At 39.0% G+C, this 23,445-nt stretch overlaps 1 protein-coding gene across 4 annotated transcripts in view; it reads left to right on the forward strand.

The window, feature by feature from the left end:
• Positions 1-23,445, forward strand: part of PIEZO2 (piezo type mechanosensitive ion channel component 2) — a 286,587-nt gene that overhangs the window by 186,816 nt on the left and 76,326 nt on the right. For 3 of the 4 annotated variants that reach the window (XM_030967574.1, XM_030967591.1, XM_030967599.1), the window contains exons 9-17: positions 5,029-5,157; positions 6,241-6,279; positions 7,605-7,743; positions 8,072-8,211; positions 10,312-10,548; positions 15,614-15,737; positions 17,282-17,529; positions 18,174-18,322; positions 19,072-19,245. In XM_030967574.1, coding sequence (XP_030823434.1) covers positions 5,029-5,157; positions 6,241-6,279; positions 7,605-7,743; positions 8,072-8,211; positions 10,312-10,548; positions 15,614-15,737; positions 17,282-17,529; positions 18,174-18,322; positions 19,072-19,245 — 1,379 coding nt within the window. The remainder of the gene's footprint in view (positions 1-5,028; positions 5,158-6,240; positions 6,280-7,604; positions 7,744-8,071; positions 8,212-10,311; positions 10,549-15,613; positions 15,738-17,281; positions 17,530-18,173; positions 18,323-19,071; positions 19,246-23,445) is intronic. The other variant, XM_030967583.1, reaches the window with a different exon arrangement.

Genomic DNA, 23,445 nt, shown 5'->3' on the forward strand with positions numbered 1-23,445 from the left:
TTTGGTCTTTTCACTCAGTTTCTCCAAGAGTCTGATCTAACATGGAAATTATTCTTAAAATCACTGGGACAATTATGCAAAGAATGCAACGGCAGAGCATTAATGCTTTGATTTGGAAAGCAGGTATTGATATGTAGTAATGGCTGGACTTGATTCACTCAATAATTTGAAAGGTCTTTTCCAACCTAAATGATTCCGAGTCTGTGATTCAAGTTTAGGTGCTATCAAGTGAAATGCCAGCACCTAAGGCTTGTCTGCCAGAACAGAGCTAGGATTTTGGCACAGGATACAAGTAAGACAGAACACATATTTGTAATTTTATCAAAGATATAGAAAAATTTTCTTAAAACCTTTCCTCCTGTGTGCCTGAGTGAAAATCCCAGGTTTCATTTAAGAGCAAGAGAACAAGGAGAAAAAAAAAGCAAACCTTTACTTCCAGTTTCAGAGGAAAATGGGTATATGGGAACCCAGAGGTATCTTAAAAGCTTAGAAACTGAAAGTATAAAAAGGATGATCCTAGGCATTACTTATATTAATTTCCTGATCCTCAGAGACCTGATGGGAGTTTTCAAGTCGAGGTTTAGTAGTGCAGTAAACCACAATGAAAATACTCATGACTCTGCTGTGAATTAGTGGAGTTTGTAGAGGCAAGTAAAAATGTTGGAGGTTTTCTTATTTTAAGGGTATTTCTTTATATGATGGATAATGTAACCATTTAACATTTAAAAAGGCAATCAAAATACATCACCTCTGAATTGAGATGTCTGGTATTTGGGGATTACATATATAGGGCTTCAAAAGGTGACTGATGCCAGAGCCATCACCTTGAGCTGTTAAAAAATTGTGTCTTAAGTTTCCAGAACTCTTAATATTATCTTTTCTGAAGTCATATCATTGTGGTCCAGTACCCTCTGGCATTGGGTATTTTTAGGGTCATTTTCCTTTGATTTTTTCTGCAGCTGCAGCTTCTGGAAGTTAGATTTTTCTTTTCTCTTTTTAAATGAAACATTAGATTTCCAGATAATAATATGATTTTAGCCCTGGGGCTGTTAACTAGAACTTCACATCTCACAAACTGCTGAATAAAACCATGAGAACTACCCACGGAGGAGTAGCCACATGTGAAATGCAGTTAGTGTGAGCTGTGTGATCTCAGCAAGTCTGGGAATTGATTTCCAGTACCTGTGTTGTTTTCATCCAACAGTCACCATCTAAAAGTTTGGTGTTGGACCTACGTTAGTTGCTGTGCTTTTTTAGTGGAGAGAAGTGGGTCTTTCTGTCTAGGAGAGAGTGAATGCTGCAATTTCCTACAGGGACTTGAGAGGAACTATAGTGGTCTTGCCTGCAGTTCTGTTTTTTTTAGACTGCTTGTGGTGTCTGAGATAGATATTCCCATAAAACACTAAAACCAGTCTCTGAGAACTGCCAACAAGTGAAATTAGAGATGCTTTCCAGGCAGTTGAGCTAGAGTAAGTATTAAAAGACATTAATTTAAGAAACATTGATGTCAAATTCATGGCTACAGGAAAGGCAATACCAAGTCTTGGCACTCCCAAGGGAACTTCAGATGCCAGGGAAATGATGCTTCCCTCCAAAGATAAAAGATGCTTTGAAAAGAGAACACTGTAAATGAAGGAGTATCCATGCATTAATGCTTATTTTTGATGCACAAGATGTTAGTGATGCAAGTGTTTGTCATTAGAAAGAGATGCTGAGATTTACAAAATTTACTGTATTTTCTGTATTTTACACACATCTTCTCTATGGTTTTGCGGGGTTTTTTTTGTCTATATGCATTTTGGTTTTGTTTAGTGGTGTCATAGATCAGGATTAAAAATTTCTCCTACTAGCTTTTCTCCAGTAGATTGCATTCTCAGTTTTTTAAATCCAGAATAATTCTAGGTTTCATTTAAATGTTTTTAAACTTGTGTAATTGTGGTGCATTTGATTCATTATGGGGCTAAGTAACCTGCCTTTTCAGTCCCCAGTGATTTTGAAGTTACTCTGTATTTAGGATCTCACTACTAACCTACCTGGTGTTTAATAAATGGCAAAGACAAAATACTATGAGGTGCTTGGTGTAAAGAAGTTGTTATGTATATGCTGCTCTCCTGTCAGTAAGAAGTGGCTCATCTTAGGAATTTTGTTCAAAATAAGTTCTTGGACAAAAAAACCTGTTTTGAACAAAACAATAAATAAATACTTTTTCAGTCTAAAAAGATTGCATAAGCTAAATATGATACTGATGTAGCAGATGCTAAAAGCAGAGTAAAACATGTAGACCTGATGGGGTTTTTTTTCTTGTGTGAATTACATCTTGGGGTCCTCTTATGAGTAAAATTACACCTGGATGGCAGCAAGAATTGTCTTTGAGACAGATGCTCTTGAGACTGTCTCTAAATGCTGCAGGTGATGAAGAATTTTACAGAAACACCCACCACTCCAAATCTCCAGTTTCAGAGTTCAGTTTTTTTGTGTGTGCATCACAGTACCAAAGTATGGCATGCATGAAATTTCAGTGTATGCTCTCCATATGGGATTCTGAATGGATCTTACTCATACAAAGCGGCTGTGGCAGTGGAAGATTTGCTTTTCTTATGCTTGCTGTTTTGGATCCTGACTTGCTCTAGCATTGAGTCTTGTGAAATTCTACCTCTGCAAATAAGAAAAAGCAATCTGTCTCTGGAGATTTCAGCTCACAGTTGTAACTGCTGGTGCTGAATAGATGAATAGAGCCCATTCATTCTGTGCTGTGAGTGGTATGCAATAGTACAGCAGAGCTACAGCAGTTGAATGTAGAGTCCTCTTAAAAAATTATAGTTGTTTTAATTAAAAGGTATTTAAGAGTTGCTGAGGAAGAACTGAAAAAATTAGGCAAGTCAAAGGACTCTCACAAGCTGTGCTTGTATGACTAGTATTGTGTTTTCTGCCTTTTCTTCCTCTTCTGAGAAAAAAAACCCCAAGATTTCCCACCCTTCCCTGTTGTGTCTAAGGCTAAATATATCTTAGTAAAATGATTGTGTGTGTCTTAGGTCTTTTGTATTGTTTTTGTCACCCTGGTGCCAAACTAAATGCCTTTGATAAGCAGTTCTTTATGGTTCATATTTATATTAAAGTTCAAATGGCAGTGGCAAGTATTTTAAGCACAGAATCAGTTTATTTCATCTTACAGTTTTGCTAAGAATGCCCTTTTGCTATCAAATACAAATATACAATTATATGTGAAATGTGCTACCATTTCCTCTGAGAAGTGAAACTAAATTAATAGTCATTGCTTATCTAAGTCAAGTAAAAAATAGGACCTTGCTGCTAGGATTGGAATGAGGAGAGTTTCAAAATGAGCTGGGAGGTTTGGATGTCCTGTTCTCATGGGTAGCTTTGCAGACCTCTGCCCAACACTCTGATTTATTCTTGTATTACATCAGAGGATTTTGCCTAAGCAATGAGAACAGTTGCCACCAGCAAGCTGCTGCTCAGGAGGAGCAGGGCAGGAAGGGCTCTGGTAGGGCTCAAAGAGAAGCTGTAACCTACTGTGGTTTGCACTCCTCCTCAGCTTAGTGATAACATTTGCCATCTCAGATGGAGAAATAAACCATGTGGGTTAGAGACAATCACAGAGTCATAGGACATTCCAGGTTGGAAGGAACTTGGGAAGGTCATGTGAAGCAACTTCTTCTGAGAGCCGGGCTTCAGATTAGATTTTCCAGGACCAAATCTTTGCATGGTTCACTGTTCTCATGGTGGAGGAGAAACAAAATAATTAAAATTTTTTTTTTTAAATGTATATATATAATTTTTAGGTTTTTTTAATACTCAGAAGGTGTTTCCCTGAAGCAAATTATGTCATTAGCCTCCTGTCCTATAACTATGCCTCCCTGTGAGAAGGCTACCCTTGTCTTCTCTAAAACTGTACTTTTATTGCTGTGAATTGGAAAAAAAATCCCTGATTCCTGCATCCTTCAGCTTCTCCAAGCCTCTAATCATCTTGACAATTCTCTGTGGGATCTTGTCCAGATTTTCTGTGTCTCTCTCGAACTGGGGATGCCAGAATTGCATGGCAGGTAGGGCCTGACACTTGCCAGGCACAGTGGAATAATCACATCCCTTGATCCGCTGGCAGTACTCTGGCTGATGCAGTCCAGGACATGTCTGCCTTCCTTTCTGCTGGAGTGCAGTCCACTGCTGGCTCTTTTTCAGCTTGCTGTGCACCAGAGCCTGTTCCACAGAGCTGCTTCCCACACAGTCTGTCCACAGCCTTTACTGTTGTGTGCGTTTATTGCAGCTGCAGGACTTTATCTTTGCTAAACCTCGTGCAGTTTTTGGGGTCCCATCTCTGGATGATGACTCTTTCTCCTGGCCCATTTACCTCCTCCCAGTTCACCAATTTTGTCATTCACAAATTTTGTGCAAGTGCAATTCCATCCAGGGAGTTTTGAATAGGACTAGACCTAGTGCCAGTCTCTGAGAAGCTCCACTCATGGCAATCTACCTTTTTGTATTTGAGCCTTTGCCCTACTTGGAGAAAGGCACTTCAGCTAATTCTCCACCCATCTTGTGCTCCATTTGTCAAGTCCTTATCTTATTGGCTTGTCAGCAAAGATATTATGGAACAGTGGTCAAAGATGCTGAAATAGCATACACGACCTTGAAAATTAGACATTGCACCTTCTGGGTTTTATATTTTATGTATTTGTTTATAATTATGGTATGATTATATGGTAAACTAATGTAGTACCTGGAGGTCTGTGTAATTCTGTTGTCATGTAACTAGCAGTTATAGAAAAGCTGTCATTGTTTCTGAAAGTGTCATCTCAGAGTCATCAACCATAAACCAAGTGTATTAGCCACTAATGGTGGCTAATTATGGTTAATATGGCTAATAATGGTTAATTAGCCATTAAAAGGTGCTTCAGACATGCTTTGGAGAGAGAACACCAGCTGGGAGGGTGGGGGGGAAATTTTAGTTCCTCTGCTAAGATTGTATTTACAGAGGTACAGCTAGTGCTGTCATTTGTTGTCATTTATCAGACACCTGATGAAGAGAAATCTGTCAGCAGGGAAGATGACAAAGAAATTCCCTGCAGCCCAATTCCAATGACAGCAGAGAGGAGACGCAGTCTGTGGTATGCAAGCCACTATACGACTGATGAGAGAAAAGTAAGCCTGGAGGGGGAAGGGTCTCTGCATTACACAATTACTTTGAATTAAGGGAAGTGGTGTTACATAGCTTGCAAGTAAGATCTCCACGTGTGATTATATGAATCAGATAAAATATCTGATTAATATAAAAATCAAGGCTGCATGGCAGAGTAGGATAGGAATATATTTTGTAAAAATGAATGAAACAAAGCCAGGAGCCAGTGTAAGGATGTAAATGAAAAGCATGCTGCATGTTTTTGGTTTTGACATTTAAGAAGTGTAGGACTGGGCTTTTGGCTTGGGGCCATTCTGTTTCAGCAGACCAGCTAGAAAGTCTGTCAGGAAGCTAAACCTGGTGTAAAGATCTGATCTGCCTTGTAGCTACTAATTAGCACTGTCACTGATGAGTGGGGACTGCCAGCTTATCTTCTCCTAAGTGCACTGCTGTCCTTCTTGAAGATCCAAAGCAAGGCAGTTTAGGCAGCTGTGTAAAGTATCCTGGAAGGGTCCAGCTCTCTACCACCTGTCTGCACCAGCTGCACTGCAAAATTTCATTTGTTGAGTTATTGTCAAATTTGGGACATATGAACATTCATATATACTCAAGCCACATATACTCAAGCCCCAAGAAATCCACTAGATTAATAGTAATGGGAAAGGAGCTGGCAAATGGATAAAGTATTGTATTTTATGCATCACCATTTTGTTGGAACCATTTTTATAATTGTAGTAATTCTAATGATTGTTTAAAAACTTAGTTTTTAAGCATTGGATCATTAGAAAGACATTAGAAAGCAGTTAATCAGTATAATGCAATACTGATTAATTCTTTGATTTAGTATCCAAAATTTCAATGCAACAGTCTCAGTTCTAGTTTAAAATTTACAGGAACGTACAGTAAAATTATGTGAATGCTATGGCACACTGAATACAATTTTATGGTATTGTACAATTCTGCTGACTTTTTAAGAATTCTTTCTGAATTTCTTGGTGCAAATCTGCAAAAGTCAGCACGTATGCATGCATGTATTCAAGAAGTCAGTCTTACTAATGCTTGAGCTGTGCTTCTGTAATAATTTGTTCTTGCATTGCTTTTTGCAGCTTCTGTCAATGACCCAAGATGAATACAAGCCATCGGATGTTAGTATACTACTAGTCTTTGTAATTTTGCAATTCTTCTCAATGTGTGTAAATACAAACAATGATACATACAGATAAAACCTTAGATGACATTTGTAAAACTTCTAGATTTATGGTTAGCCTGCCATTTACCCTATAATCTTGATTATCCTAAATGTAATTGTCTTGTGCTTCCTTAATAATTTCCCTGAGAAACCATTGATTGATCACTTGAAATTAAGCTGCTTGTAGTAGTACCAACTGGCAAACGATCTTTGCTATTTCATTGGGTTTGAATAAGATATGAAAATATGCTTTCTAATGCAAGCCACCTTTAAATTTGATTTCGTTTCTTTGCTATATTTTTTTATTTCATTCGTGTTGGAATGCTGAGGCCCTTAAAGCATGACCGACAGCACATATGAGTTCAATTTGCAGATTACAGAAAATCCAAGTCTTTATTTGAACAGACAGCAAATGATCCATTTATCTTGAATGCTATGGACCTTAGCAGACTCTGAAAGCAGAAAGGTCCCCTCTGTTTAGCACCCACAGGAGAATGGAGATGAAGATGAATTTTAGGAGCATCCATAGGCTTATCTAAACGTGCTCCATGGCCAGTACTTGGTGCAGCTGGATATGACTGAACATAACGCAGATACTATTCTGAAACAGTTCACAGGCTGTTGCACATGCCTGTGAATAGTTTTGACAAGCAAGATATGCTCCTGTCTCACAGCCTGAGCAGAAGTCAGTCTTGAGCACGTATTGCCATTCACTAACCCACAGCATGCGAATTTCTGCCAATAGGAAAGATATTGATGGTTGTGATTGCTGGAGCCCTTATTCAAACAAGCACAAGGGCTGAAATTGAAGTCACAAGAATAAAACAATGAAAAAAGTGTTGAATTAGAACTACCAAGTGACAAAAATGTGCAATCAATAACAATGATTGCCACAAGTGGTTTTATTACAGCTGCAAATATAGATCTCACCACAAATAATTCAAATTGGAAAGTCATTTATAGCCATTATTTTAATAACTACTGGAAATAATCAGATGTGAACTGAAGTCTGAAAATCCTGATGTAATGGTTTGCCTAAGAAGAAGGATGAATTTTTAGTTACTTCTATTGGTATGACATCAAAACCTAACAATAAATTTTGGAAGCTGTTCAGTGTTACTTTTGCATGCAACACGAGTATAACATATCAGTTTCTGGGGAGTAACTGCAGCTGCTTGTTAACCTCTTTTAACATTGGCACTCCGAGAGTAGCAAAACACAGGAGTCCCACTCCTCTAAGAGCCATGATAAATGCAGAGCCTCTCTCCGGTGTGCTGGCAGGTGCTGCTGGTTACAGTGAATGGGAACCCTGCTGACTATCACACCATCCACCCTGCACTGCCACTAGAGAATGGCCCAGCCAAAGCAGACGTGTACTCCACACCACAGTACAAGTGGGAGCCCTCGGATGGTGTGTCAGGTAGTAAATTGCCTAGGAATTGTCATTTTTTCCATGTGTTTTTCTTATTCTGTATCTCCAGTCACTGCCTCTAGCATTTCTTGTCATTTTGGTAAGCTCTTTGGCCTGTTAAAGTTAAATAATGCTGTCATCTTGCAATGATGGATACCCATACAACAGTTTTGTAAACTGGGCTCTAGGTGTATACCATCCAAAATGCTTTGCCCACCAACACAGTGATTTGCAGTAGCCATCAGAGTGAATGCAAGCAAAGTAATTTCGGGAGAGGATGCATGTACTTTCTTTATACCAGCATGGATTGCAAATAAGAATTTCTTTTTCTACTTAGAAAAGGAAGAGGAGGAGGAAGAAGAAGAAGAAGAGGAAGTTACTCAGGAGGAAAAGGAAAATGTTAAATTACATGCCCTGGTCTCTGTGTTTCAATTTATCATGAAACAAAGCTACATTTGTGCTCTGATAGCTATGATGGTAAGTACTAGCAACAAAAAGAATGCTGTTGATTTTATGAAAGTGTCCTCTCCATGTTTTTCTGAAAGTAGTCTCATTGGTTGGTTTTCAGCAAGTCTTTGTGTCAGGCTTAAAAATATCAAGATGGTTTCTGCATAATTTTGAGCCCATTTTAGGTTATTAATGTATAATTCATAGACCTGTTACAAACCCTTAAATAGGACAACACATTTCCAAGACTGGGAACCCCAGACTTTGTTGTCTGTTGAATACCAGAAGACCTCTGTGTCTTAGTTTTCTATTGATTCCCAAGCTCTTGCCCAAGCAGGTTTGTCATGTGCTTGCACCACTCAGAAATTTACTTCTAAAATTAATGTATGTCATACTGATATAGAAAACTGTAAAAATATGGTTCTTAATTCAGGCAATGCATGCATCCAATGACTCTCTGAGAAGAAAGGATCTGTAAAGCCTGGTTTCCTGTATTGACACTGAAAGATCTCAAGGAAAATACAACTTTGTGCCAAGGCAGACTTTCATGTTGTTTTATTTATTACCCTTCTTTCTCTTTTCATGCTGTTGCTTGTTTTTAAGCCTACTTGTTGTAAATATTTGAGCTGCATTATACCAAGGTTTCCACATAATGATTAGATGTCTTTCTATATTCCCAATGCAAGCTTTGCTTTTACTGTTTTGGAGAAGTTTCAACTGTGATGAAATTAACCATAAAGCTTCTTGGCCCAATTTTGCGTTAAAAACAGTAAAACAAATTACCTTGGCTGCCTCTCGTTTGCATAAAGTTTCAAACTTTATTGGCTGTCTTTTAACAGAAAAGGTTTCCTGTGTAAATAAGGCAGACTACTTGTGCAAAATATGGATCTGGATTGATGCATTCTGAGATATTAGCAAGTAGTTAGTTATTTTCATATTGACACAATAACTTTTTTCCTATTTTTAAACTCATGTACTTCTATGATCTAAGGATCATAGAATGGTTTGGGTTGGAAGGGATCTTAAAAGTTATCTACTTCCAACCCCCTGCCTTGGGCGGAGACACCTACCAGACCAGGTCTGTGTTTCTCTTTTAATTAATTCCCAGGGATATATCCCTTATTATAAAGGGAGACCATATATTTGAAGAACTTATTTGTAGTTCAGTGCTAGCTTTTATCTTCATGACATATTCTGATTTTATGTGATCCAAATTAATTTATGAATTTTCTTGTGGTATGCTCTGATGGAAATTCCGTTTATACTACAGCCAAAGACAGCTCAGTGTAAGCTATTTCCTCATACGAGGATGGAGAAGTAGCATATCAGTGTTTTTCACATACCCTTAAAAGACACAATTTGCTGGAGGGCTGAGCTAACCTGATAGAAATAATCTTAATGTTTAATAATTTTTTTAATGCTTTATTGACAGTTGCTTCACAGTTATAGCAGCAGATACACAGCTAAATTTAGTCCTAAATCAATAACATAATGTAGATAAAAAGCACTTAAACCCCCTAAATCCTTTTCTTCAGTATTTAATAGAGAAGTTTTCGAAAACAGAATTTTGAAAGCTGTAGAAAATGTTCTGTAATTGTTGAATATTCAGGTAATCTACCACAGTTACTGTAGACTAATTGTTCTTCAGGTTGGGTGGGTGCGCACCATAGCTTTGCATTTTAAACTGATTCCACAAAAGCTATTGAGTATTGAGTTGATGTTGTTCTGTAATGCTATCAAAGGCCTTCAATGCAGTACCCGTTGATTTGGTTTTGCCATTCCTACTCTGAATTCTTTGCTGCTGTTTCGCAAGAAAAAATTCTGTGCTCAAACTTTAATTTTTATTTTCCATCTCTTTTAGTTTGGTGTAATGAGAAGCAATGAGTCTGCTTACAAAGTGCAGTTAATGCATCAAGGGTTTGCCCTCAGAATCTGCTTTCTGCATGTTCTCCACCCATATTAATCACGTACTGGACCAGTTTATTTTAGCTGGTCCAATAAGTGATTAATATGGGTGAGAGTCTGATGAAAATAAAAATATGTGAATAAAGTGTAACTGGAAATCTGCATCTGTGCTGTTCCTGAATCCATCTGTGGACTTTTTTTTCCTCTCTTTTCTCCTTCCACAAGGCGTGGAGCATCACATATCACAGCTGGTTGACTTTTGTGTTACTGATCTGGTCTTGCACATTGTGGATGATTCGGGACCGAAGGAAATACGCCATGATCAGTTCACCATTCATGGTTTTTTATGGAAATTTACTACTAATATTACAGTATATATGGAGTATTGAGCTCAGGAATGATGAACTTCCTCAAGTATCTGGTTTTTTAAAAAGAAAGGGACCTGGGGAGCTGGCATCAAAGGTAAGTGTAACAAACAGCTGAGATTTATTTATGAAACCACAAAGTATATTGTGATAAAAATATGGATCTCTTGACATTTCTTTAAGAGTGCATCCACAGTATTCAGTAGCAATTCCAAAGTAAAGGGTAAGTCATTAGAAAGAGTGTTCAAAAAACTACTTCTTGCATATTAAGCTAATAGTAGAGCAAATAGTTCAGACACCTTTTAGGTTTTCATGATAATTCTGTAAAAAATACCTGATGGATTGAAATTGCTCACTTGTTTGTTTTTATAAACTGGATTCAAAACCATATTTTATTTGACTCTCTAGATTAATGCCCATGGGATGTCAGATCTGTCTGTGATTATGATGGCAACTGGAACTGTGTTGTCATTGCAATTACCAATGCTACTCACTCTCTAATGGTTTGGCACAAGCAGCAGCACATAGCAGTGGGTGGCTGAGGTTTAATTCTTTATCCTTACACCTGCATCAGCACGAGTTGAAATCCATTTTAGGTTAGAACCAAGAGAATTTGCTGACCCCAGCGCATGATGGATTTTTTCTTTAATGTCTTGGAAAAGCATTATGTCCTGCTATTTTTCTCCTGGAGAAGTGACTGAGCAAAAACAGGATGTTTTTTTCCTAGGGCACCCAAGAGGGGCATCTCAGGGAGTGCATCTAGTTGGCACTGCTCCCCTAGAGCTAAGTGGATCACTTCCCTTGTGACTCCTAATTACAATTTAAGTTGATTCTGTACGACATCTTCCTTGTTGGCAATAACTTTTGGATAACCATTCCTGGGTCTTTAATGCGTTTGAAAGTTAGTGAGTGATATATTATTTGTCTGGTAACAGTAGGGCTAGTTTGGTAAGAGGAATAAAGCTCAAGGGGATAAAGCAAAACTTTGTAGAAAGTTTTAATTTTTTTTTTTCAATTACTTCATAATTCTCTAAGGAATTTTAACTGTCTTAATACTTCATTCCCTTTGATATTATTTCTTATTGGCTATATCAGCAAATATCTTGTCTAAAGACAGATGCTGTCTGAAAAGAAGCTGGTGTGTGTATATGGTGATTGAAAGAAAAAGAAGCTGGTGTGTGTATATGGTGATTTGGCCACATCCATAAAGCCATTAGGCGTTTAATGGAGTTTTTTAAGCTGAATTAAATGTACTCCATAACTTTCACAAAATCACACAATAGTTGAAGCCAAAAAAGGCTTCTGGAGGTCATGGGTCCAACTCTCAAGCAGAGCCATCTTGATTGCCCAGGACCATGCCTAGATGGTTTTTGAATATCCCTATGAGTAGAAACTCTTGTTACATCCTGGGGCAACCTGTGCCAGTGCTCAGTTACCCTCACAGGAAAAAAAGTGTTTCCTGATGTTCAGAGGGAACCTCCCATGTTTCAGTTTGTGCCTATTGCCTCTGGTCCCATCACTGGGCACCACTGAAAAGAGTCTGGCTCCAACCTCTTCACACCTCCCTTTAGATATTTATAGACATTGAATGAGATTCCTCCTGAGCTTTGTCTTTTACATAGGAGAGATGTTCCAGTCCCTTCATGGCCATTCAGCCAGACTCTCTCCTTTGCATCCATCTGTCTTGTACTGGGGTGCCAGAATAGGACACAGCACTCAAATTGTGGGCTCACCTCACAGTGCTGAGTAGGGAAGAATCACCTTCCTCAACCTGCTGTCAACACCTCCTAATGCAGCCATTAACATTCTTTGTCATAAGGGCACATTGCTGGCTTACCTGTAACTTATTATCCACCAGAATCTACAGGCTATTTCTGCCAAACTACTCTCCAGCTTATTGGACCCCAACACCTGAGCTGGTACATGAGCTGGTTCTTCCTCCCCAGGTGCAGGACTTTGTACTTCACCTTGTTGAATGCCCTGATGGTCCTGTCAGCCCCTCTCTCCAGCCCCTCACTCCTGCCTGTTGAGGTCCTGCTGGATGGCAGCATAACCCTCTGGTGAATCAGCCACTCCTCCCAGGTGTGTGTTATCAGTAAACTTGGTGAGGGTACACTCTCCCCCATCATCTGGATGGAAAATTAAGATGTTGAACAAGACTGGGTTCAGTATTTACCCTGGGGCATATTGCTAATCACTGACCTCCAAGTAGACTTTATGCCATTGATCACCGCCCTCTGAGCTCAGCTGTTCGGTCAGTTTTCAGTTCAGCTCACTGTCTGCTCATCCAGCCCACACTCCATCAGCTTCCCCTGACCACCTTATGGGAGATAGTTTCTGTCTGGAGTCTAAGAGACAATATCTGCTGTTCTCCCCTCATCTAGCAGTTCAGTCATTTTATCATAAAAGTTCATGAAGCTGGTCAAGCATGACTTCCCCTGCACGGATACACTCTAACTATTCCTGATGGTTTTCTCATCCTTCACTTGCCTGGAAATGTTTTTCAGCATTAGCCCCTCCATCCAATTAGAATCACAGAATGGTTTGGGGTCAGCAAAGACCTTTCAAGATCATCTAGTCCAATCCCCCTCCCACAGGCAGGGACATCTTCCACTAGATCAGGTTGCTCAAAGTTCCATCCAGCCTTACCTCAGACACTTCCAATGATGGAGCATTCACAGCTTCTCTAGGAAGCCTTTTCCAACATCTCATCACTATCACCCTCCCAGGGATTGAAGTGAAGTTGTCCAGGCTTGATCCTTCACCTTGAACTTCTTGAAGATAAGAGTGACATTTGCTTTCCTTCAGCAATTCTCCCATCACCACATTTGATCAAAGGTCATTGAGAGTAACCTCTGCTAATGACACCAGCCAGCTCCTGGGCACATCCCATCAAGACCTGTGCACTTATGTATGCCTATTTTCTTTAAATATTCCCTGATCCAAGCCTGTTCCACCAAAGGAAGACTCATCCTTGCTTCAGTCTTTTCCGTGGTCTCCAGGAACTGTGTTTCCTTAGGGCCAGTCTTGCTAGCAAAGACTGAGGCAAAGAAGGCATTTGATACCTCAGCCTCTTCCATGTCCTGTGTCACCAGGGCCCTCACCCCAGTCAGCAGTGGGCCTAGATTTTCCCGTAGCCTTCCTTTTTCTGCTGAGGCATGTACAGAAGCAAATCTTGCTGCTCTTGATGTGCTGTGCCAGACTGAGTTTCAGGCCTTGACTTTTCTGACCATGTCTGTGCATGCATGGCCAGTCTGCATTCCTCCCAGATTACCTAGTCCATCCTCCATCCCCAGGCAGAGTCTATGCATTCCAGCTGTGTTGCTGTGCAAATCCCAACCTCACCTCTGCATCTTTCTGGCCTGTGCTTCCTAAAGAGCCTGTAGCTCTGTATTGCAAATATTCAAGGCATCACACCCTGTCTCTCTCACCCCAACAAGACCACAGCCCTGCACAGAGATCTCTAATTGCCTGGGTTTGTTCCCCATGCTGCAGGGCTCAAGTGTACAGGCACTTCAGAGGCGCACCTGACATGATGTTTTCCCAGAAAGAATCTGGCAGGTTTCCCTGTAAGGCTGTGTTGAAGTAATTGCCTTGCTTATATATACAAATGCTTGCAGTGACCCTGCATAAGCCCTGTTTTGCTGATTATGTATTTCCTTTTGTTCACATCACCCCAGGCACCCTTTGCTCATTAGCCTTGTCCATCAGTCTCTCTTTAGTAGTTTATCTACAAGGAACTCTGTACACCCCTTTATTCCTAATTTAAAGTCTTTTGAATAATGGTTGAATTTAAATGGAGACTAGATACTGTGTTCTGCAGAAAGAAGAATAGAAGTGTACTGTAATTCTTCCTGCATAAGTGTCTGCATGCTCTATGTGTTTCCTGGTCTGAAAATGTGATAAAATCTATACTGTAAAAGGTGGCTAAAAGCATTTGTTTGGTCTGCAATCCTTCAAGACTTTTCTTAGAGCCAGCTCTGGCTCTGGAAATGCCGAGTAGAACAAGAGAGTAAATGTGGCAGGAAGTCAGAGCTAAGCACTGCAGAAGAAAGTCTGTGTTTTACAATAGCAAAAGTTTGTGTTGGAAAAGCTAGAGCTCCAGGAGGTATCTGGGGAACTGTGACAAGTCACACAGACTGACAATCTGCTGCCATGGCTCAGTGTTAGCAGCAATGTCAATTAGAAAAACATCTCCTGGGAGCAATCCTTTTCCCCATTAAGGTCTTGTGCATTAGAAAAAAAAAATACACTGTATCACTGGCCTTGCCATTCTATTGTGTGCAAATATTTGGCTCTTACATGCTTCTTCTTTGAAATTTTCTGTTCTTCTAGCTATGTAGTGAAATAAGTCTCCTTCTGTAAAGGGAAATTAACAAAAGCTTCGTAGAAAGCAAACATAAAATCAAGTGTGTGACAACAGGTATCATGTTGTTTTCTAAATTTTGTCCATCTCTTGGTATTGCAAGCTGTTGAATGTAGCTTTTTGCAACACACAGAATTGCACTCTTCATTAAAGAGATCTGTTTATTTCTAAGGTATCCTGCTGTTACTGAATTAACATCTCTTGAAGCTCTTAAAAGAATAAAGGGCTATCTCAGCTCTTGTAACTTTTGCAAATGCAAAGCAAATTCCATTGACTGGGTCTTCTGTAACTGCAATACATACAAAAAATGGATTTTTTAATTAACTGTGTTTAAGCACCTGAAGTAACAAACCTCCTAAATCAAAATATTTGTGATGTACAAAATCATTATAATGACAGCACACTCTTGCATATGCTTCTTCCCTGAAAAAAAGGTAAAAAATGAACAAAAACCCAGCAAATGGGAATTATATCAATCAAGGCATAATAAGAAGATTCCTAAACTTATAGGACAGTAATTAAAAACTGAATAAAACAGGGTAGGAATAGATGCATATAAGTGAATACCTTTAAAAAATGAAAATGTGCAAATGAAGCTAAGTTGTCTGTAATGCAGGATGTTTCCTAAATAACATAACTTGCCATAAGATGCACTTTGACACTGCTGCCATCGCTGCCATTTTCTGAGAGACAGAGAAAACAAAGGCATGCAGAATTTGTGAAAACCTATGCTTGTATCAGTAGGACATAGGATATACAATTAGTCTGTTGGTTTTGTTTTGATTTTTGTTTGCAGATTCTTTTCACAATTACTTTCTGGCTACTGCTTAGGCAACACCTCACTGAACAGAAAGCACTTCGGCTAAAAGAAGCTACTTTATCTGAGGTCAAAGTTGGAAGTGAAGAAAATGAAGAAAAAGGTAAAGCCAGATCCAATTTAGTCCTTCAGTCATGATAGAAGTTCCAGTTACTGCGTTTCTCTGATACTGAAAGCAATTAGCAAGGTATCTGTTATTAGCTAAGAAAGATATTGCAAAATCTATGTGCAGCTATCTCTGAGCTATAGAAGTAAAACACCTTTAAACTTTAGAAATTCATATAAAATTTTCTTTACTGGAAGGTAATAAAATGACTCATTTCAGAAAGATCATGGAATTTTCAAATGATCAGTTTACTGCTGTGTTCCCAACTCAAACCAGAGGATTAATTGCTTTAAAGTTTAGCCAAAGGAGATGAGTTTACCTAGGAAAAGTTGCTAAATTCCTTGAAAGTTGTGTTGGTCCATAAACTCTTTTACAGACACAGAAGTTAAACTACAAATTTCAGTGGGAAAAAAGCATATGTTTTTTCAGTGCAGGGGCTCAAGCACACCTGAGAGCAAAGTTTACTTTCATAGATTCAGCTTACCTAATAACTCAGTGACATGTTCTTTCTTTTGCTACTGGACACACGTGTCTCCAAACATTCCTTGCCCTCTGTCTCTGGATGTTAAACTGAAAAATTCAGTGCACTGAAATGGCAGTGGTGTGGTTCTGTCTCTGATTAATTACAGTCCTTGTCTCAGTAAAACATCTGATCAGTGTCAAAGCTGTACTACAAGGATTTTCAAGGCAAGAGCCTGAGGGAGGGAGATGGTGAGTGGGACAAAAGGAGTGGGCAATCCTCTTGATGGTGAAGTTTCAATATTGCTCTCAGTGGAAGGAAAAACAACTAGATATGGTTCTGGCAAGCCCTGTTATCTAGATACTTGCACATGTACTTGCTGCTGGGGGTCACTTACCCTGCTCTCCACATACTTCATAAGGTTAATAACTGGGGAATCTTGACCTCTTCATAGGGCCAAAGCAGCTTTTCTTTTCTGGCCCAGGTACAGCACAAAAACCTGGATAAATGGTAGTTTTTTTTGAAAAACAGCAGTGTTAGTGCAGCATTTATATTTTTTAAGCTTCTTTGTGTTTATGTTAATGTTTTCCTTTGCTTGTGGTTTTTGAGGATAAACACAATGTTATCTAAAGGATGAAAATTCAAGACAAGAGGCTGGAACTCGAGAGTTTAAACTCGAGAGGTTTCTGGTGGTGCCAGTGGTCTCTTTGTTTTCCAATTTAAAAGGTTGCTTACTTGAGAGTATAAGAGTATATGGAAAGTGTTTTGGCTGTTATCCATTATACAACCCTTAGGCTCTAATTTTCCACTCAAGCTGCTGACATTTCAGACAAAGAAAAGGTGGGTGTCTGGTAAGGATGTATAGCCATGTGCCCTATGGCTCCAGCAGCAGGCTTAAGCTCACATGAAGTTAAAACCCTTTTCCTTGCTCTGGAGGCATGCATGATTAGGAATTACAGTCTCTTGTGAATATTGAGTTTTAAGTTTCTGTGTTGTGTGCAGAGATTTTACTTTCTACCCATTTAAATTCTTACTAAAAGTCCCCAGAAGAGACAGGCCAAATGTGACTCTGTATTTGCAGAAGAGGAGTCGCAAGAGGGAGAAGTGTCAGAAGAACAGGAAGAGGAGAAGGAAGAGGAGGAGGAGGGAGAGGAGGATGATGAACAGGATATTATGAAAGTCTTGGGGAAGCTGGTGATGGCTATGTTAATCAAGTACTGGATTTACGTCTGTGGGGGCATGTTCTTCTTTGTCAGCTTTGAAGGTACAATTGTCATGTACAAAATCATCTACATGGTACTGTTCCTCTTCTGTGTGGCCCTCTACCAGGTAAGGAAGAACTGTGTTAACTGAATTGTATCCTTGAATAGAACTGTTTGTACTTTTAGCTTGGTAATAAAGTAGCTCCAAATAGAATTCATGAACAGTGAACTTGTTCTTTAGTTAGACACAGCAGAATAAGAACATTTGAAGGGATTAAGACTAATTTTCCTCTGGTTTTTGGTTGTAGTGACAGGCAGGGTGCATACAATGCACACCTCTGCTATGCCACTTGACCATAAGCTCTGGAACCTTTGTGGAAAATTCTGAGTCTGTGCACATTCTACATAGCCACCAGCTGGTCGACACTGCTTCACACCCCAATGAGCACGGGAGTCCCTCTCCTCCTGGACTGTCATCACCTAATGGTGATGAAATTAGCTGGCTGAAGCTGTCCCTGAGTTTGTATCTGTGGCCCATGTCTCATCAGACATTTTTGCACAAAAGTCTTTACTTCAATGCATTTGCATCAGGAGTGAAAACTAACTCAAAAATCTGTGCCTGATAGATTATTTAGGGTAATCATTGCTCACTTCAGACCAGCTGGGAAAAATAGTGCTCTTCATCCATGTTCAACAGTACAATGTTGTCAATATTTCTATCAGTGTCTTTGCCTTCAGCTTGTGTCAGCATCTTTAGTGTGTGATTTTCAGGTACACTATGAATGGTGGAGAAAGATTTTAAAGTACTTCTGGATGTCGGTGGTTGTTTACACAATGTTGGTACTTATCTTCATCTACACATACCAGTTTGAGTCATTCCCTGATTTGTGGAAGAACATGACAGGCCTGGATGACAGGAAGTAAGTGGTTTTGATTAATTTTTTATTTGTATCTTTGATCTGAGTTCAGTGTGATGGAAGGATCTAAGAGCAGTCTTTTTTCTTATGGGAGAAAAACGTCACGCAGCCATTCTCAGGCATAGCTGATTTTAGGCACTCAGTTATGAAGCCATGGATTTATTGGCGTAACCATAGGAGTGAGCAAAACCAAGAGAGAAGCTCAGAGCTGTATTTTCTCCAATTGGCTGCTTAGGCCTTTGGATTGCTTATGTTCTCAATACAGTGCCAAAACTTCTCTTCACCACTTCGACCATAGGAACCAGATCCAGGGAAAGATTAAGGGTAGATCTGCAAGGTGTTTAGAACTGATGAAAGTCAGCCTGCTTTCCAGCTAATAAGGAGCACTGGGATTCTTCATCCTTGTGATGAGTTGGGTATTTCTCAAGAGGAGCTTACACTGGAAAGTATAAGCAATATGAGTGGATCTCCAGTGCAGGACTTTCAGTCAGAGAAAACTCATCTGATTCAAGAGATCTGTGGCAGGATTTGTTCATTTGACTGTACTTTTACAGTACCTCTCTACATTACTGAGTCTGAACACAGGATACTTGCATTGTAAAACTTGCTAGTTCGGGAGAATTTTAGGAACAAAAACCATGCAAAAAGTACCATCCCCTTATTTTCTATTGCAAATAATTTGTAGAAATGTCTCATGGAAAGAATATTGTGTGTGAAAAGATGCCTTAGTGGAATACTTTTTTTTTTCCCAGACTAGAGGACCTTGGCTTAAAACAGTTTTCTGTGGCTGATCTATTCACACGCATCTTTATCCCCACCTCCTTCCTACTGGTGTGTATCTTACACCTTCACTATTTCCATGATCGGTTTCTGCAGATCACTGATTTGAAAGCTGTAACCAGCAAACAGGACAACACTATTTACAGGTAAAGAAGCAAAGTAAATTGAGCTATTAATTATCTGTGTGGAAATACTGTTTCTGACTATCTTGTAATGCTCACTTTTCAGTAGATGTTATTTGCCTTTGCTATGACTACCTGGTTTAAAAAGAAAGTGCACAGTATCCACATCCCACTACAATCAAAGTATCTGTCTCTCCCCATTTTCCCCTACATACTGAACTTTTTCATTTTAAGATACATTTTCAAAGGTACTAATGGCATTTATATTTTTTTTATTTGCTTTGACCTTTACTTGAAGTTAGGTGCTTAATTACTGTGTGTGCCCTTTTGTATGTGTGTTCCTGTCAGTAATAAGAAACACAGCTTTTATTTTGGGTCACTTCTTTTGTTTCAACATCCATTTTGAGGTCCACATGAAGATTTGGATATCTGTGGAAAACACCACATTTGCATTGAACAGTTAGGCCTTTTTGTAAAGTTGAACTTCAGAAATGGAAAAATTCTGAATTTGTGGTTACTTTTCATAGTACTGACCCTTGGCTATGCTAGACATTTGGTGATTTCATCCAGACGTTCATTCACATTTCTTCATTAATCTGGGGCATCACTTTTCCAGTGTTCAATTCTTACATATTTTCCTGTATAAAAACCAATCTGGCCTAGGATGCTCAGCCAGGAGTATGAGAGAGAGCAATGGTTTTGTAGTACATAGTGTTATATTATGCAATGACAATTATGTTCATTCTTTGAAGAAAGCAATTAATTTAGATCCCACTTTTAGAATGTTCACCTGTCTAGTGATTGGTGTATCTCAGCTGCACTTCTATGAACGTGGGCTAGCTGCATAACACCACGTAGACCACAGGTAATAATGCCACAGGGAATAATGCCAGTTGCTTAACAGGGAATTATATTCTAGGTTATGCAAGATTTAAAAAGCATTTCAGATATTTTTCATGCATTCAATTTGATATGAAGTTACTTCACAGTGTATGGTACTAGTTTGTGCCATGAGAATAAGCTCCAGTTTTATGGAATGCTTCCAGTTTCTGTGTTTAAAAAATTGCTAAGACCAGAACTGATCAAACTTGATAAAATTTCCTGATAAAGATGTGGGGGGGATTAAGCTCAACTTTTAAATGTCTGTCTGTGTAATAGCTCTCCTGTTGCTCTTCTTGAATTGCTAAATGTGATGGTAGATCCAAGGGCGCTTTTGTAATGGCCTATGAGCAAACTTCCCTTGCCCATAGTGGACTTTTGTGCAGCAGTAGGTACATGTTAAGAACTTGAGATTGGCCAAGTCCTGAAAACAGAGCCCAGATACATGTCTGAGCTGAAATTGGGCTGTTCCTTGGCTGAGGCATTTGGAGGAATGCTTTACAGTTTGCAGTAACTCTGCAAGCTCTCTGGCAGCCCAAAGTTTGCACTCAGTTTGTGCTGAGTAACAAAGGAAGTTTCCACGTCCCTTCTAGTGTGATCCGGCAGACACAGAATAAAAAGAAAAAGACCCTGAGGGCACTCATAGGATTTTGATGGGTTCACTTTGCCTGTGCAACCGCTACTTGAAAATCTTTCCATTACACATGAAAGATACAAGAATACTATACAGCTTTCCAACTGGTGGCATGAAGAGGATTGCTGTGACTAAAATCACTTTATTCCTGAAGGATGGAACTGCTGATGGTGAAGACACAAAATGTTTTAATGCATTGTGAACAAACATTTTTGCCAGGAATAAACAGCCTGGAGATATCATGCTGAAAGTGGACATTCATTATCGTACCAAGCTTTTTATTAAAGTCACAGATGAAGAGGAACATGTGATATCATCAACTTTTTTATCTTGGCATTAGAGTGCTATTTTTTTGAGTCTAAATGTGCACTAGCTTGTATTAAGCAGTCACATAAGTAGCTAAATATTTTTAACTGTTAAATGCTTCATATGTGCTACATTTGCCATTTTGCAGTATTTTCAAAATCACAAATATCTCCTTTGTTCCTCCTGAGAAGCTTTAATTATTATGACCAATACCCAAATCAGAACAATTTTCTTGGTTTGTACTCCTACTAACACTGCCTGGCATATGAAAATCCAGCTCTTTTCTTCCCTTGATGCAATAAATCACTATTGAGCATCAGCTGACTTTTATAGTTCAAAGCTTCACAATAAGAGCACAGCTGACATTTGTATTGGTGATGCATAAAGCTGGATAAGAACTAACACAACAACCATCTTCAGCTTAACAGTAATGCTAGCACTAAGTTGCAGGGGCAATTAAAACAGATTCAAGATTTATATATATGTGCAGTTTTCTCTCAAAGCTACTAAAAATTAATTTTCCTTTTTTGCTTTGAAGACACTAGCATTCACTTAACAAATGCTTTGCCTTTTTGAACCACTTTTATGCTGCACCTTTGGCAACAAAAAAATTTAAATAAAAAACCAGAACCTTCATTTTGAGTAACAGAATTCTGTCCTTTTAATAGCAAACTTCTTAAAATAATCAAAGCAGCTGAGAGCTGGTCATGAAAGCAATAAAGAAAGCACGTCCAATTCCTCCATCTGCCTTTGAACTGCCAGGTGTGATTATAGTACTACAGTTGTGTGTTACTGAAGGGTCCTGTTGAAATTGCTAAGAATGTTCACTTTTAAAATGCAGCTTCTCATGAGCAAAATTTGCAGAGTGAGTTGAAGAGTAAGGGTCTGCCAGCTGCCAAGAGAGGACACAGAAACTGGCACATTGGAACTGACAGAGTGAGGCACTTCTCACTATTTATAAAGGTGTCAGAACTGAGTGTCACAGTTTTACATCTGCAAGAGAAAGAAAAATTCTCTGATTAGGACTTTCCAAACCCATTTCCTTGCTGTACCATGAATTGTGGGATGGCAGAGATAAAGGTGGTGAGGTAGATAATTTCTCTGATAGGAGGCTCTGCCATCATTACCTTTACATATATTTTTTAAAGAAAACATATTTTAAAAATTGGTAGTATTCTAAGGCTTGCTTAAAATAAAGCAGTGAAGGCTGTTCTCACATTTTGAGGACTATGACAATTATCTGTAGTTCTGACTGAAATTGCATAGGATCTAAATGTCTAAGAGTTGCATTCATAAGCTTCCTAGACTTTTCACTGCATGGTGTATGTTAAAATTTCAGAGTGTGCATTGTTATGACAATGTGTCATAACACGTTGGTAGACAGGAAGGTGCGTTCAGTTCCTATTTAACGGCTTTCTTTTCTCTCTCTAATTCATTTCCCATTTTCATCTTGTGCTTTCATCTCCCACCTCATAGCCATGCCAAAGTCAATGGCCGTGTATATCTAATAATTAATAGGTGGGTACTTCAATTCTTCCTTTCCTTTAAAACCGATATACTTTTTTTTTTTTTTGTTACCTCTTCGCTGCCTTAAAGCAAAGTATGTTCTTGCTGCGCAGTACTGTGAATTAAGCAGGGAGATAATGTTGTTCAGGTGTTGCAGTTTCCTAAAGCCCATGAAGCAGTTAATACACCTCTTCTGCATATTTATACATTGTGAGTTTCTTCTCCCAGCTGAGAATTCTCCTAGACTTTGCCCATGCCTCAATGCAGGAATAATTGGTGCTATTTGTAATTGGCTGCAGACAATAGATTTGGTTGAGGAGGCTCGTTTGTCTACCCTTTGTTTGTGCATGGAAAGATGCATGCCTGCATGCGCCTGTGTACACACAGACACACAAACACAGAGACACACATCCCTGTCTTTCTCCAAGCATGTAAGAATGGGAATTTGAGGGCCTGTTCAGTTAAATATGTGGTATTTACACAGAGTTTCTACAGACTGAAATTTCAGAGTTGGAAAGGGAACACTGAACCCACTGCATGCTAAGGCTGTTAATTCACAGGCTGAGTTGGGGGCTGCAGGATCCAAACTAGAAAAACTGCCATCATGATCATCCCTTTATAAATGGCATCTTGAAAACTCTGTAAATTAGATTCCTTTCAAAATACTTGGCTGGAATAAATGTGAGCTATTTTTAAGTCATCTCTGAGAATAGAAGGACTTCTGAGTTGTTGTCATTACTGAATATAAACAGAAAAACCAAGAAGATGTATTGTTTAGATATTTGTGACTACCTGCTCTAACAAGAAGTCAGTTTATGAGTCATGTTCATGCTCCTTCTTCAAATGTCATCGTATGGTTTGAGTCACTGTTCCTAAAAGTTCACCAGAGCTGGAATTCT

The sequence above is a fragment of the Camarhynchus parvulus genome, chromosome 2, assembly GCF_901933205.1.
Source record: "Camarhynchus parvulus chromosome 2, STF_HiC, whole genome shotgun sequence".
Lineage (NCBI taxonomy): Eukaryota > Metazoa > Chordata > Aves > Passeriformes > Thraupidae > Camarhynchus > Camarhynchus parvulus.